Source organism: Embiotoca jacksoni, unplaced genomic scaffold, assembly GCF_022577435.1.
Source record: "Embiotoca jacksoni isolate LCO1_2020_lvr unplaced genomic scaffold, fEmbJac1.0.p SCAF_5, whole genome shotgun sequence".
In the NCBI taxonomy this organism is placed as follows: Eukaryota; Metazoa; Chordata; class Actinopteri; family Embiotocidae; genus Embiotoca; species Embiotoca jacksoni.
In genome coordinates, this window is record NW_027185403.1 from 700,493 (window position 1) to 715,662 (window position 15,170).

Here is a 15,170-nt window from a genome sequence, read left to right on the forward strand (position 1 = left end):
GAGAATGAATATGATCACGTTAAAGAGGCGATAAGTGAGAATTTTAGCGTCCCATCGCACAAAACGACTACGACGTGTCTGCAGGGGGATCGGTAACGTTGTTGATCGTTACCAGCATTTCTACCATTATTTTTTCCACTTTTAGCGATCTAAAGAATTTCTAAACACTTTTTTTTTTAAATTATTTCTACAAAAACTCCCTGCCCACTAGATTATCATGCTGCTTCCAATGCCTCCTTCCTACTACACTGACAGATAGGGTTAAGGGACTGGCATTGACATTAGCCTAAAAGCTTTATTCTGAAGGCCACCAGGCTAAAGACCTTTATCAAACTAGCTTCTGCTCGTATGTTGTCTGTAACTTGTGCGTTAGTTTCCTCTTTGTTTTGCTGGTTCGTTTGTCTCGGTCGTGAAAAAGAAATCATGTTTCTGCTAATTCAACATGAGGAGCTTAATGGGTTCGTAGGTGGGCTGGTGATGGGTGTAATCTGAGTGGGAGCACAATCTGTCAAGGTTGTCTCAGAGTTTAATAAAGCTCATACATTTTTAAATGCTTGTGTCTTAGGTTAAATTAAAAGTGAAAATAGGGTGAATCTGAAGAAAATTGACATACATGTATATATAAATACACATATTTACCACCCCATCTGTTGTTATGCGTTCTTCGAATTGAAAGTTATTTCCGACACGACGCGTCGTACAGACAAAGTTTTTTTTTTTTAAATCTCATCAAGAAAAAGAAAGGAAGAGTTGGTTTGCAAACAAAGGGAAGTATAGTTTCAAAGCAGCGAATGTGCAGAATATCTGCAGGCGTCAAAGCGGCTCAGGAAGGCGACAGAAGTCACATAAAGTCACGAAAGTAAAGTTTCAGCGTTCCCTTTTTGTCCAGCACATCACGGTGACATCCCACTTTGCTTGCGCGACCTCCCCGACCTCCGCTGAATAGCGTGCGGGCCCACAGAGCTGCCGCGGCGGTGCCGTCGTTGTCTGACTCGGCGTCAATCCAGAAGAACAAGGAAGCCGGGTCACCGTCCCGCTGTCAGTCATCTCTCTCCGCCGGAGGATGATGAGCAGGCACCGGTGGCTCGGGAAGGCTCCGAAAAGTGCAGCTCGGTGTTTGCCTGTGAAAATCGACGAGCCAGGCCGTGTCATATTTTCTAAAGTGCTCTTGACAAAGGGGATTTTTTTTTTTTTTTTTTTTTGCGTTGAGGAGCACAAAGAACGGAGGGGCATGATAGCAGATTAAGACGAGGGATAAAAAAAAATAAATGAAAGAAAAAATACGCAGGAGCGAACGCGTCGCAGGTTTTAATACAAAGTGTGTGTGGGTGTGTTTGTGTATCTGTGTGGGTGTTAAACCTTGCGTTAGGCGGCATCTTCTTCTCCGCGTACTTCCCGTGTCTTTACTCGCTTCAGTGTCGCTGTTCAAGTGACACAGACATTTTCACAGGGCATGTTTTTTTTTCCCCCCACGAACTCTTTGTTTAATTCATGTCATGCAAAGGTCAAACTTGGTTGTTGTTGTTTTGTTTTGTTTTTACACTGTGTAATGAATAATTGAAAATACCATGATATTGGAAGTGAAAAGTAAATCGTCTCACTCCTTCTTTTCAAATAAATATATTTGGGCTGCATCTCCGCGAGGCGGTAAGGAAGCCGTTTTAAGATGTAATCTCTCCGCTACATCACAGTTGCTTGACTCAGACACTCAGCCTAATTAATCCAAAGCCTCTCACATTAATTGCCTTAATATATTGGCTCTTTGTCTTCTTTATCTTGATTTTTCTCATGACGTCTGTTTCCCCATAATTGATTCAAAAGGAGATCTAATCTCCTCGCTGGGTGTGGGGCACGTATTGATAGCTCTGTTTCAAACCAGCGACAGTTGTGCGGTTCCCGTTGTCTACACTAATTACAGCCGACTTGATATATCGTCTTGGCCAACCGGTATCGAACTTCCAGGGCGTGTTGGTAGGAGAGTGTACTCACCATTTCTCGTTTGGGTTTTTGACAGGAAAACACCAATGAAGACGGCCAAATGGTGGTCGGCTGCAGTTTTATTGTTGGGGCTCGCTGTGCTTGGCGCCAATGGGAGACCCAACAAGGAGGGATTCGGGTCACCGCCCTATCGACCAGTCGTGAGATTCCGACACAAGGTATTGATTTCTTTCTTTTTTCATTTGCCGTCCATAACAAGAGGACTATGTTCTTTTGCCAAGTATGAAACTAATTACAGTGGCGCTTTTTTTTCTTTTCTTCCTCTTCTCTGCGTCGGATGACTCTCCCGTGGTTGTTGTTTTTCTGGCCACTGAAAAAAAATACTTTGATGAATCGTTATCCCTCCCTCTGTGCCAGGAGGCTGTCATTTCAAAGACAAGATCACATTGATGCGTGGCACAGCTGAGCAAAGCCAAAGATTAGTTTTGAACGATATGAAGATGTTGGGATGGCATTTTAGCTTGAAAGTTTTAAATAAAAGATGTAATCGAATGCTTATTGACTTGGTGATACAAGTCGGGCCCCTGCAAGCAAAAGTCCACCGCTTTTATTAACCTATGTCGCTGCGTCTCAACGAACAAATTAATGCTGTATTTTTTGTTGTTGTTGTTCTTCCTCTCATTGGGGTCCCAAACCTCAGAGTAGCAGACATGGATCAATTAGAGCCAGACAACGAAGGAAATTGACTGTTTTGGCAGACGGGAGAGTTGAGGGGAAACAAAGTGTTTTGTCAAGAGGCATCAGTTGGATTGTGGTCCTTCAGTACACATTTCCCATAAGCCCCCGTTTGCAATTCTGTTCACAAGGAAACACTTTTCTCTATCCAGACCATGATAAGAATTATCAGTGACAGAGAAAAGAAAAATGGTCGTATGTTGCCTTTTTCTTTTAAGGCAATCTGTCATCTTGAGACTAAATATTGCATTAAACATTTGTTTCCGTCTGCTTTAGTCACGTCTGCATTTTGAAATGAGACACGAAGATGGGTTACTGAAGGGCGGGCGGGGGTGAGAGGTACTTTGAAAGAGAGGGAGTCGGTGAACAGATGGGGAACGTCATTGAACTGCAGCAGAGTTGAACGAGGGGGTTGGAAGCAATGCAAAGCTGTTTAATCGACGCAATCGTCAAACCCAGTCTGACTTTTTGAAAAAGATTTATTCAGAGATGCTCACTAAACATGTAGACTGCAACAAAAAAAAGAAGCTATACAAGAGCTCTGCTTCTTTCTTGCAGCAGCTAGTCAGAATATCGAGTGTTATACGGAAGTAAAGAGGTTTAAACTCCAATATCCAAAGATCCTGTAAGATGATGTCGATAAACTGCAGAGATAGCACTTCTGCCCGGCTGAGATAGTCTATACCGAAGGGAAGAGAGGCAAATGATCCATCATCCACCTCTGCCTGGGCAGCGTTGCATTACAGTCTTAAAGAACCACATCACAATATTTTTTATACCTTCTTTTAATTGTCCAATGCTTTGTAGCTTTCTAGATGCTATATATCATTTCCTGAGACGAAGCAAGTAAAATTTGTTTCACCAGATTCCGGCATTTTACAGTTTCATCTTGTAAGAAGAAGTCTGTGGAGGATGAAGTGTTTCTTTCCTTTGCCCACTTTAATGTAAAGGATTTCCGGGAGAGGTAGAGCATGTCTCCATCAATAAGTGCAACGGATCCCGGCAGAGAAGCGTCCTGATGCCAGAATCGCGAGGATCCACTTTAGCAAGGATGAGACACACTGATAAAACAGGATTATTGTTGTGCCTTAGCGATGGCGACGACTGGGGCCGGAGGAATTATGGTTTCCGGTTGTGCGTCCATCTGTCCCATTCTCATTAACGTAATATCTCAAGAAAAGCCTCAAAGGAATTTAGAAATTTGACACAAAATGTTCACGAGGACTTAAAGATGAACTGATTAGAATTTGGTGGTCAAAGGTCACCGTGACCTCACGAAACACGTTTGTGGACGTGAATCAATAACTCGTACACTAATTATGATAAAATATTTTTTTTTTTATTGGTGGAGTTTGTGAACACGTACAAAGATTTGTTAAAAGTCTTTACCACATGTGTATTATACATCCCGACGTGGACGTTAACTGAAACTTGACTGGATGACAGAGGCAAACGGCTGTCGGGTACTAATAATAGTTATTTCTTCAGTTTGATTAGAATTTTGGAAACGAGGTGAAGCTTATTTCAATGTTAGAAAACATTTCAGGACCGTCATACCACAATCAATTCATTCTCACAAAGTGAGTTTGTCCAAATTACAAAAAAACACATGAATAAAAACAAAGATATCATCTTTTACTTTTTAGCCTCGCATTTTCCTTGGCATGTTGTTGTTTTCAAAATGTGATTATTTTTTTTTTTCCAATCTTTCAAGCAGCAGCAGCAAAAAAAAAGAAAAAAAAGAAGAAAAGACTATTAGGTACACTTGTGAAATTTGTTGCGATTTCAATACAACAGTTTTGCCATAAATTCGAACCAACACTATCTGTGTGGCCTAAAGTCAATGCTTTGTAATACCACCAAGGGCCACCAGGGGTTGGCTCCAAAATGCCTGTGGCTCCATAAACTCCCATTCAACTTCTATCATAAAATACAAAGTCAGTAATTTTTTTTCAAAAGTCATTATGGTTTCATATGATTAATTACCTCCTTCTGATCAGGGCTCTGGTGGTCCATCTGTAAATAATGAAATCATTAATTGGATATTAGGCCCCAAAGAGAGCTATATCTGGCGGCGTGCCTGGTTTGATTGACAGGCCTCGGGTGCAGTCAGGTTTCCGTGACGGTTTGTGCAGGTGTTGTGTTCTCGGGTTCTCAGTCAGATCAAATCAGGTCCACCTCTTGCTCTTCCCAAGTGACGTCAAATATGCTCTTATGTCCTGGTGGTTTACTCCTTGGGTTTATGCAAACTATTTAAAATTGAGAAAAACATTTTTTTTTCTTTATTTGGCTGAACTGTCCCTACAAATTGGGCTATATTTTACACACTACGTTTTTCTTGCTTTTCTTGTCATTATATAGATGACCACAAGCCTCTTCTTTCTAACATGATGCCATGCCGTTGAAAGAAGACACGGACGTATGTTCTTGAAGTAGTTTTAGTTTAACCGAATGAGACAAGTGCTCTACCTTCTCTTGCATCAAACACGACGTTGCATATCTCTGATTGAAACTCGCTATGGCCGACTCTTTCCGCTGCTCCTGGTTTGGAACCGGAGTGGCTTTAATAATTAAAGTAATGCATGTCCACGTGTTGCGGGAATCTGACGAGAAGCTACAAAAATGATGTATGTGCTTTTCCACTCCAGTGAAATTAATGTGCCAGGCGCTGTGATTACATCGCGTAGGAATGTCATTACAGCATCTGCATACCGTTACAATTCGTCTTGCGAGAGAGACAGAGGTAAACCTCCCCCCTCCTCCCCTCCCCCCATCTGTCTGCCTGCCGCACGAGGCTGTGGAAATTTATAGCCGTTAAGCGAAGAAGAAAAAAAAAAAAAAGGTACATTGTAAGCCCTTTCAAAAACTCATGTCATTGGCCTTTTTGGTGCTCAGAGAATTTTCTCCGCTGCTGGCGAGACTGCAGAGATGCTTCGGTCATCCACTTGTCAATACAGCCGAGTGAGCAGCGTTAACAGTTGTTTCAAAATGAGATATCGCAGACAAGCAACATCAAGGTTTAGAACATGACTGACATCTCAAAGTATGAGTCTCCTGGTATTTTTTTTTTTTTTTTTTTTTGCTGTAAGTATAGTGGGTCATAAAAGTAAAGTTACAACAAAAAGTATCCGTATCTCATTTGCATTACACTTTAACTTTAAGTCTTGAGACATAAATCACTCATAAAGACACTAAATCCTCCTGTTTATGAATAACATAAGTGTTGATTTCCTCTTCTACACACTCAGTGTGAACGTGCTTTGCTTCGAGCCAGCAGGGATCGTGCTATTTCTTTTCCTTTTGCTTTGAAGGACGGTGTCTTTGACAGGGGTAACGGGATCGGACACGACCTTTATGAGCTTTTCTCACAAAGGCTTCAGTCACCAGGAGGCACTCGGCCATAAACAGCTGCTCACATGTTCTACTCCGTAATTCCCGTGGTGCGATTTCAGAGGTGTCTCTGTGAAATCCTCCACATGGGGTCAGGTATAGGACACGGATCCCGGGCTAATTATCGCTGGTTATAGCGGCTGCACCACTCAGAGCGACGGTAGCTTTTCTTCAAGCTTCTGTTACCTGCGACTCTTATGTTACACGCTCGCATTTCACTTCCAAGGTCTCACACGAAGGAGTTTGACTGTGGGAGTGATGGAGAGGCTCGTTGTGTAATTTGTGAAATTTGTGGGGGGAAAAAAGCGGCCAGACTCGCTCGGCATGAGGGACAAAAGCAATTTCTGCGAGTTTGTCACTTTGACATCAAGCTGTTATGTCAGGACAAACAAAATGGAGGCAAGGACAACTGTGTGCAAAGCCCCATCCATCCAGCACTGGCTTGGCCACATGGCAAATCTAGATTAACCAGGGATAAGCAGAGAGACAGAGGGAGGGACGGAGGGAGGGAGAGAGGGAGGGAGGAAAGGAGGGTGGGGGGAGGGAGAGAGGGAGGGATGGAGGGAGAGAGAGGGAGGGAGAGGGAGAGGGAGAGAGAGAGGGAGGGAGAAAGGGAGGGAGGGAGAGAGGGAGGGATGGAGGGAGAGAGAGGGAGGGAGGGAGGAAGGAAGGGAGGGAGAGAGAGAGAGCGAGAGGGAGGGAGGGAGAAAGGGAGGGAGGGAGGAAGGAAGGGAGGGAGAGAGGGAGAGAGAGAGAGTGGTGGGAAAATTAGGTTGAGATAAAGATAGAGACGGGGAATAGGAGAAAACAACAGGAAAGAATCAGAAAAAATTTGTAGGAAAACGGCTTGACGTACAGTAGCGTCAGTTTAGAGCCGCAGCGGGGAAATGTGTTGGGCTTGAATGTGACGACTGTCAGTATTATTTCCACCCTTCCACCTCCTCCGCTGGTCAGTTTTAGCCCCAACCCGCGTCACTCATCTTGATGAGCTGTCCACTTTCAAATGGCAGCGAGCCCGAGGCTCGCGGTAACCAGCTTCTGCGGTCTCCCCGGGGGGAGATGAAGAAGCCGAACCTGTACGGGAGCCGGCCCGCTGTAACAATAACGAGGTGTTGGCGTCCATGATCGGAGTTGACCCGTGTTATTTTCAAAGCGGTTTCGGCTGGTTATATTTGCTGTTCTTTGGCTTATGTACTTGTTACTTGTTATTGGTATTATGACTTTTTGCAACGTGGCAACGCGCCTCACCATCCTCTTGTCCACCAACCACAGGCCACTAAACAAGCTAAAAAAAAAAAAAAACAATTACAAACAGACAGCCAGGCAAGGACACAGTATGGAAAGGTGTGGGAATAGTAGGGTCGTATTAGGGGGGGAGGGGGGGTATTTGGGGGGCCATAAAGTAGAGCCCTCACATTTAAATCATGGATTGACGTGATGGTTATGACATACTGTATATCATGGTCGATTTTCAGAGCCAGCTTATTTCTTCCGATCACTGCATAACAATTTTGACGTTTGCGGAAGATGCGTTCTTTTATGTTCGATGGCGCGTTTTGATTCGAGTTGATTGAAGAGATTGCTCGTATTGCCACCCCTTGCAACCACTGTCAATCAACACGATTTGCAGGTGATTGTTTTCTGCTCATTGTCTGACTTGTTAACCTGAACCATATCCTTATCAGGGAAGTTGCACTGCTCTTTGTTTTTTATTTTTTAACAACTCTCCCACCTGTTCATTATTTATTTTTGTTCTCTCAGCCATTTCTTTGTTTCCAAACTAAGCAGCATCCTTTTACAGATCACTCCCCGGCACAGGCTGGTGACAACAAATCCTGCCGCGTAGTTGCTTTCTCTTCTTCTGGTGTTGTTACGTCATTTCTACGTTAGACCTGTGAAGACTTTACTTGTCAGTACGTCAACGTTCATAACGTAGAGCAAATTCATACTAGTGTGGCTTTTATACCGTTACCACCGGCAATTGTGTTTCAATGAAGTTCCTGACTATAGGCCTATTTTTTTTTTGTTACAATAACGAAGAACGATAGTCACACATACTAATTGATTTAAAAAAATATATATTAATGACCCTTTGAATATTTGAAAATCATGCCCCCATCCCTAGTCTGCACATTCGACTCTCCATTTAATTTGAGGCAACGCTAAGTGATCCACCAGGAATATGTCCTTCCCGTATTTTGGTTTCCCAATGCCAGTTGTTGTTGGATGACCTCACACAGAAGTTGGGCCTGATTCAGCTGTTTTACTGAGTGTCCTGCCTTTTTTTTTTTTTATAATTTAGTTTTCCACCAACGTCCTCTGCATCAGCGTTGCCTTCTGTCCTAAAACATCGGTTAAGTGACTGAGCTATATGATGTTGTTGGCCTCAATTAAGCCCCGTACAGATAGTGTAGATGGAGCCTCGCTGATAGGACGCAGCGCCGTATTTTACAGTCTGCGCACTCGCCACACAGGTGTGTGTTGTAATTTGCAATAAAACGGCGCGAATTGAAAGTGTACTTGGAAGTTGGCGGAGAGGGGGAAGTGAGATTTGAAAGCGGGGGGGGAAGGACGGGGACGAGGTGGCGGGGGGGAGGGGAGGGGGGGGTTGAGAGACAAAGAGCGACAGAGGGAAGGGGGAGAGCGAGATAGATGTGGGCGGTCAGCCAGCTAGCTGTGACAGGGGCAGATGAAGCTCGAGTCGTACAGCTGGGTGCCTCGCCGTCCCCAGAGTCTCGGGGCAGGAGAGACAGAACTGCCAGCGGCCCTGGGGAAATCACTCTCTTCAAGGAAATGAAGTGTGAACACTGTCTGCCGTATGCAAATAAGCCCCATTTGATATCTGCCCGTACCTGTAGCGCGATTCTAAATGTCAGCTCCTCTCGAAGCCGCTGGTTGAGGGCATGCGAAGAATGTCAGAGAGCCACAGGTGTTTACTGTGATTTGTGCCGACGGCGTTTGCCAGGTCAGAAATGTTTTGTGAAACATCCAGAAAGATGATGGGAGATAGCTTTTTTTTTTTTTTTTTTTTTTTAATGTTTTTAGTTTTTACACCAGATCACGATGTTTAACGCAGGCTAGTCGTCTTGTTTTGAGTCTTGGTAACGGTCCGTTAAACTGTCCCACATTTACACATCTCGACAACCATCGGATGGCATTGCATTTGCATAAAATGTTGTGCAGACTATCATTGTTCCCAGAGGAGGAATCCAACAAAGTTTGGCGGTCCTTTAACTGTACCGGGTCTTGAATATTGTTTTGCTCTTTGTAAACTTTGGTGATTATTTGACTTATGTAGCAATGGAAAGGTGAAAGGTTAGATTTACAAAAAAATCAATAGTGTTGTTTTCATCCTATTTTTAATAGTGTATAAATATATATACATATAAATATATATATATATTTTTAATGATTTATCAAACACTTTACAATTAAAGATTGATCATTGAAGTCAGCTCATAAGGAAAACTCTGTACATTTGCCCTCAGTTTATAAATATAATGCCTTTTGAGATGAATCAATATTTAAAAAGAAATCTGTCAGCATTACCCCCCAAATGAAAATACTACTTTTAAGTTTTTTTCCAGGCTGTCGTTTTCTTCGCGTGTTAACTTGTCTGTGCGGATTAACCGTGAGGAGTAGGTGTCGTTATAATTGTCATGGTGGTATTTTCTTGTCAGTTTGAAGCTGTCGCTGTATAAGCGCCATCGATTGTATTTAACAGCAGCCCGGGTGCCACAGGAAGTCGCTACATCCAACCTAAGACTTGTTAAAGGAACATTATTGCTCATGTGGGTGCTCTTACCTCGGATTAGGAGTTCATCAACAACAGCAGTTATAAATAGGTTCCGCATCAGTAGAGTCTTAAAGAAAATATGAGGAGGTGCGCTGTGTTTTTCTAGCCGACAAAGTTAATATTTAACCGGTGACATCTCTTGGATTTCACTATCCATACATGTGTAAAATGTCTTAAATGTATTACAACCACTATTTATTGACTTGGACTCAATTAAACAGGTGTTAGGGTGAAACTATACAGTATGCAGATTTTTCTGTACAAATCCAGGAAATGGGTAAACTGCTATTTTCAGTCGGCAGTCAGGGGGACCGCTGTTCATTATTGACTGTAGACCTGTTGCATAATGTATCTTCTCCATGACAGCCCCCTGCTCGGGCTGGTAGAAAGAGTCTGAATATTCTATACAAGAATGAGAAGGATGAGCTATGCAGATTTTTCACTGTAGAGAAATCAAATATTTATGCCTCTTTCTTTGGCATTCATGGTTTGTGGAGTGCAGCTACTTGGGATAGTAGTCCTGATAGCAGCGTTTTTCTACAACCACTATCACTATGCATGCCTCTAAATGCTGCTGATTTTAAAGTGCAGCTACTTGGGAGATCTTAGTTATTTGCTCTTCTTTATACGTCTGCCCACTATGATTTCTTTTGCGTGGCTCCACTACATCTTTTTTTTTTTTTTTTCCCCTCTGTCATACAGCTCACTTATACAGACTTTTTGGTTTGCTGTGAGCGTGGAAAAAAAGAAATTGGAAATGGTAATTTGGCCAAGTGATTTGGGTCATCTCGAGAGCTGTCCATGCACATCCAATCTGAGGTCACATCCAATCTGAGGTCACATCCAATCTGAGGTCACATCCAATCTGAGAAAGAAAGAGATCAAAAACATAACGAAAGAAAGAGTAAAGAGAATGAAATAACGTGATCTAAATGACACGATCATTGATTGACAGGGTAGTACAGTGTTGCCTTACAATGCTCTAATTAAGACATATTTTTTTTTTTTAAAAAAAGGCCTTTAGAAAGGAATAAGACATCTGAATCCTAAACTGTATAACATTACAAGAGCAGGACAAATGTAGAAATAAATAAATAAAATGTCTATTTTGCACTAAATGTACAGTGATATGGTTACTAATACAAGGTTGATCATTGTGCACGTCAGTGAAGGGATGTCTGACTTATTCATGCACAGTTAATTGCCATTCAAACAGGAAACGCTACTTCTTGCGAGTTCTTGCTGTCAGAGTGAAATCCTTGGACCGTGATGTCTCGCCTGGACTAACCTGAACTCAATTGAACGCCGAACAATTTGGAAAGAGAACTGGTGAAAAGTATTAAATGGTATACAGAATATCATTCTATGATTTGAGAATCAAAGATTTCACTCATTCAAGCTTAATGGAAACCACTTTTCTGTCATGCTGGTGATGCTGCCATCTCACGGTTTATTATAACTTGGATCTCCTCTCCTTTTTCTTTTTGTCTCAGCAGGACGGGATCCCTGAGAGCTTGAGGATAAAGGGTGAGTTTTTCCACTTCTCAGTCCTTCTCCCGCCACCACCACCACCCCCCGTATATCGACATGCAAAGTACATCTCGCAGGTTAGGTGTAGGGTTGTTGTCTAATGGAAGCCACAGCACGGGTGAAGCGCATCTGCTGTAAGATCGGGCTACCCAATGGTGTCAACGATTTACTTGGTTTCTTATTTAAAAACCCCAGATACAGAGAGCACCTTTGACAGAAAGCTCCATAAGAAGAAACCTTTTTTGGAGCGCAGCACTCTATCTCTTTCAAGCAGTTTGTCTGCAAAGAGCTCTTCATCTGATAATCATATTTCAACACACTCGCCCAACCACATCGGGGTCCAAACACTCGCTCCCGAGGTCTCTTCTATTTTCCCCCCTCATCTCCAGGTATGTTTAAACTTGGGATAGAGGGAGCGGTACAGCAGGTTTCTGACCTGCTGACACATGCGGGGGGAAAAAAAAAAAACCAGAAACTTTGCAAAATTTGGAAACTTTTAATGTCAGGGCTAAATGTACTTGTCATGACTAAGCTCGGAGAAATGTTTGAAGGACCTTCGAGCTCTACAACACCGATCCAAATCAAAACATGCGTGTTGTATCCGAACACGTGCGAGTCATGACTAAGCTTGGAGAGATGTGGGAAGACCTTCGAGCTAACTCCAAATCAAAACATGTTTTTTTTTCTTCACGTAAAGCTTTGAAGGATGTACTGCAGGTCGACCTTCTCCTGCCAGAGCAGTATTTGCAAGAGTTCGTATTGTCTCCAGTGTATTTGCAAGAAACATGCTTCAATAAATGGAGGTTTTGTGCTGTATACTAAGTGAGCACTTAGGCTGAACGTATATAGCCTCCGGTATCAGTAGTGGGAGGTTTTCATTACTTTTCATGTGTTTTCGCACCTTATTTGCGGACTGAAATTCGGCGAAATGACTTAAGTTGCTCATAATATGCGCTTTACGGTGAAAAGAATATATTTCCCCAACAAGGAATATAAAAAAAAACCCAGAGTGGTTCAACACTCGGCGCCAGTGTACAGTGAAGGTCCAGCAACTATTCAAAAAACAGAAAGGTTAAGGTTGTGAACCTTTTGGTTTAACAGTAGGCTGGAAAACACATTGTATTAACCATAACCATTGATTGCACACAATAATATGGATATAAGTTTGTTTGTGTGCTTCTGCTCATACGATACTCCAGAATATGTTTCTGCTACCGTAGTGGAAACAGGAAAATGGAAATAGTCGTACAAAAAGGAGATCTATCCCCGTCTACGTTGTCATCCTACAAAGCTCTAAATAAGACAAAAATTGCCCTTTTAAAAAGGAACGGGAAATCAAATTCAAAAACATGAATAAGCTCTTAAAAATGTAGAAATAAATAAAATATCCATTTATTGCGCCAATAATATGGATACAAGTCTGTTCGTGTCCCTCTGTTCATGATATTCTTCAGAACATATTTCCGCTACTGTACTAGGAAACAGATTTTTTTTAATTTTAATTTTTTACAACCAGGAGTCCAAAACCTGAGACTGTTTAGTTGACTAAAGTACAAATATGAAGTACAAATATTCATATTTGAGAAACTGTAACCATAGTTTAAAGTTAACAATTTCAGCTGTAATCTAAACCTTCGATGTCTCCATTCACACCCAACCGTTTTTAAAAGCGTACGGACAAAACATTAACTTAATAAAAAAAATTTTTTTAAAAATCAATAGAGGAAAAATGACCACTAGTTTGAGCTGCAGTTGGCACCGTTATCTCCAACCGAGCTGCATCTACGCTGGACAGTGTGGATGCATTAATGCGGGCACGGTCCTCTCGCTGGTTGACAGATGCATCTCATCTGTCAACCTGTCACCTTTCTAATGTCTTCTCTGTCTCCTCTAAACAAGAGTCAATGTCAGGCAAAAGGTGGTCCTCCGCTGCCCAACGCGGCTGCCACTAAGTGTTTGAAAGGGGCCGCTAAATGGACGTCTCCCCATTTTTCTTCTACCGGGGAAGGTCGAAGCAGTAATTGTAGAGGGTGCATTACCATAAAGGGCGGCCCCAGCTGTCTGCTGTGATTCACTTTAATGCACCATGTTCCGTAAGCCGAGAGGGGAGATCTCACTTTGGCCAGTTTTCAGCAAACTCATTTACAGACCCGATAACGAGAAGGCAAGCGAACTGTAGAGGGGGAAAAAAAATAAAAAAAGTCTAAAAGAATTCATAAATAATTCAAGCGTCAACACGTACATCGGAGGCTTCTTATTATTGCACATCTGAGGTCAATTTAGCATTCAAAACTCCCAATTTTACAAGCTACGTCACCGTCCACATCTAGAATGGACATCTAGCGGGCTCAAACGAGAGGAGACGCAGAAGCAGCTTAGAAGAGAGGGCAGCGCTTTCAGATGATACTTAGAAAAAAAAAAAAGGGTGGAGGAGAATTCCTGTTGGAGAATAGCTGGGTATTTGTTTAAAAAAAAAAAAAAAAAAAAAAAAAAAAAAAAAATTCTGCAGAATTTCATTCATTATAGTTAGAAGCCGGTCTGAGGATGGACTCCCTTGATGGACTGGCGAGCCGTTCGGGGCGTCCCCGCCCAGTCTTTCTGCCCTAATGTGTTCTCCAACCCTGAACACGACAGCCATTTCAACAATGGATGGAAGGAAGGAAATCACATTTTCAACATTTAGGTGTGAACGAGGAAACAACAAAAATAATTATAGATGGGAGAGGACGCGGCACCCTATAAACTCAAAGTGAATGTCAGCGCGGAAGAGACAAAGACAGACAAATGCCAGCCGTTTTCCGGGATGCTCTGTAATTGGGAGTCCCAGAACGAGCGTGCACCACACTAACCCAGCTTGTTATGCAGGCTGTAGCGGGACCTCGGGCTGCATGTGAAATGCAGTTTTACACAATAAATGGGACTGATTTAGCCATAAAAACAAACCTGATGGAACTTCTTGAGATAATGTTACCCTCCTCATTACATGCAAAAAAAAACAAAAAAAACCCAACAAAAAAAAAACTTTTATTGGTGGCAGCATTGTTAAGGAGGATAATTTGTGCTTGTGTAGTGTGCAACTGAGACATTATTGCTGGTGTTAAACAGACCACATTTGGTGTTGCGTACCTTTTATTTTGCTGTTGTCATTGTTTATGCTCTCAGTGTTTTCCACTGGGTTTCTCATAATTAGGGGTTGCAGCATTTCAAAAGTTAGCGCTCAAGTCAAATGGATCTTCTTAACTTTTGATATTTCTCAGTTCTGTACAGATATAGCGTGCGGTCAAACGCAGCAAACGGCACATTTTAAAATAACTAAACTCTCTCCGCCATAATCAGTATTCAGGTTTGTCTGGTCGCACCTGTCCAGTGAACGGTGCCAAAAGTGAACAAAGTCTTAACTGCATCGCTTCTGTAATTTATGCATGTGTTAATTTTTGCAGTGGCTGGATGCCCAACAACATTTCCACTGCATACTAACAACAGTGGGGTTAAAAACATACACTAATGTGACGCCAGATCTTTCTTCACCTTTTGTTGTATTGGTGTTCGTATTTGGAATATAATCTCAATCTCAATGAAGAAAAAAACCCGACAACTTTTCATTGTAAATTTTAAGTGAAACTGTTTCATGAATATATTTTTGTGCTTTTACATATGTTCACTTGATTTCAGTAGTTTGTAGCAACGTTTCTTGTTTCAGTGTCTTATTTGTTCTGGTTCTGAAGGTCAAAACAGTTCCAAGTTATTATTATTTTTTTTTTTACATCTCGGGTATCAGATT

General features: G+C 42.1%; 1 protein-coding gene across 4 annotated transcripts in view; it reads left to right on the forward strand.

Moving 5' to 3' along the window:
- The window catches only part of fstl5 (follistatin-like 5), a 170,201-nt gene that overhangs the window by 25,689 nt on the left and 129,342 nt on the right, over positions 1–15,170 (forward strand). For 2 of the 4 annotated variants that reach the window (XM_069170944.1, XM_069170942.1), the window contains 2 exons: positions 2,015–2,156; positions 11,353–11,386. In XM_069170944.1, coding sequence (XP_069027045.1) covers positions 2,015–2,156; positions 11,353–11,386 — 176 coding nt within the window. The remainder of the gene's footprint in view (positions 1–2,014; positions 2,157–11,352; positions 11,387–15,170) is intronic. The other 2 variants (XM_069170943.1, XM_069170945.1) reach the window with 1 other exon arrangement.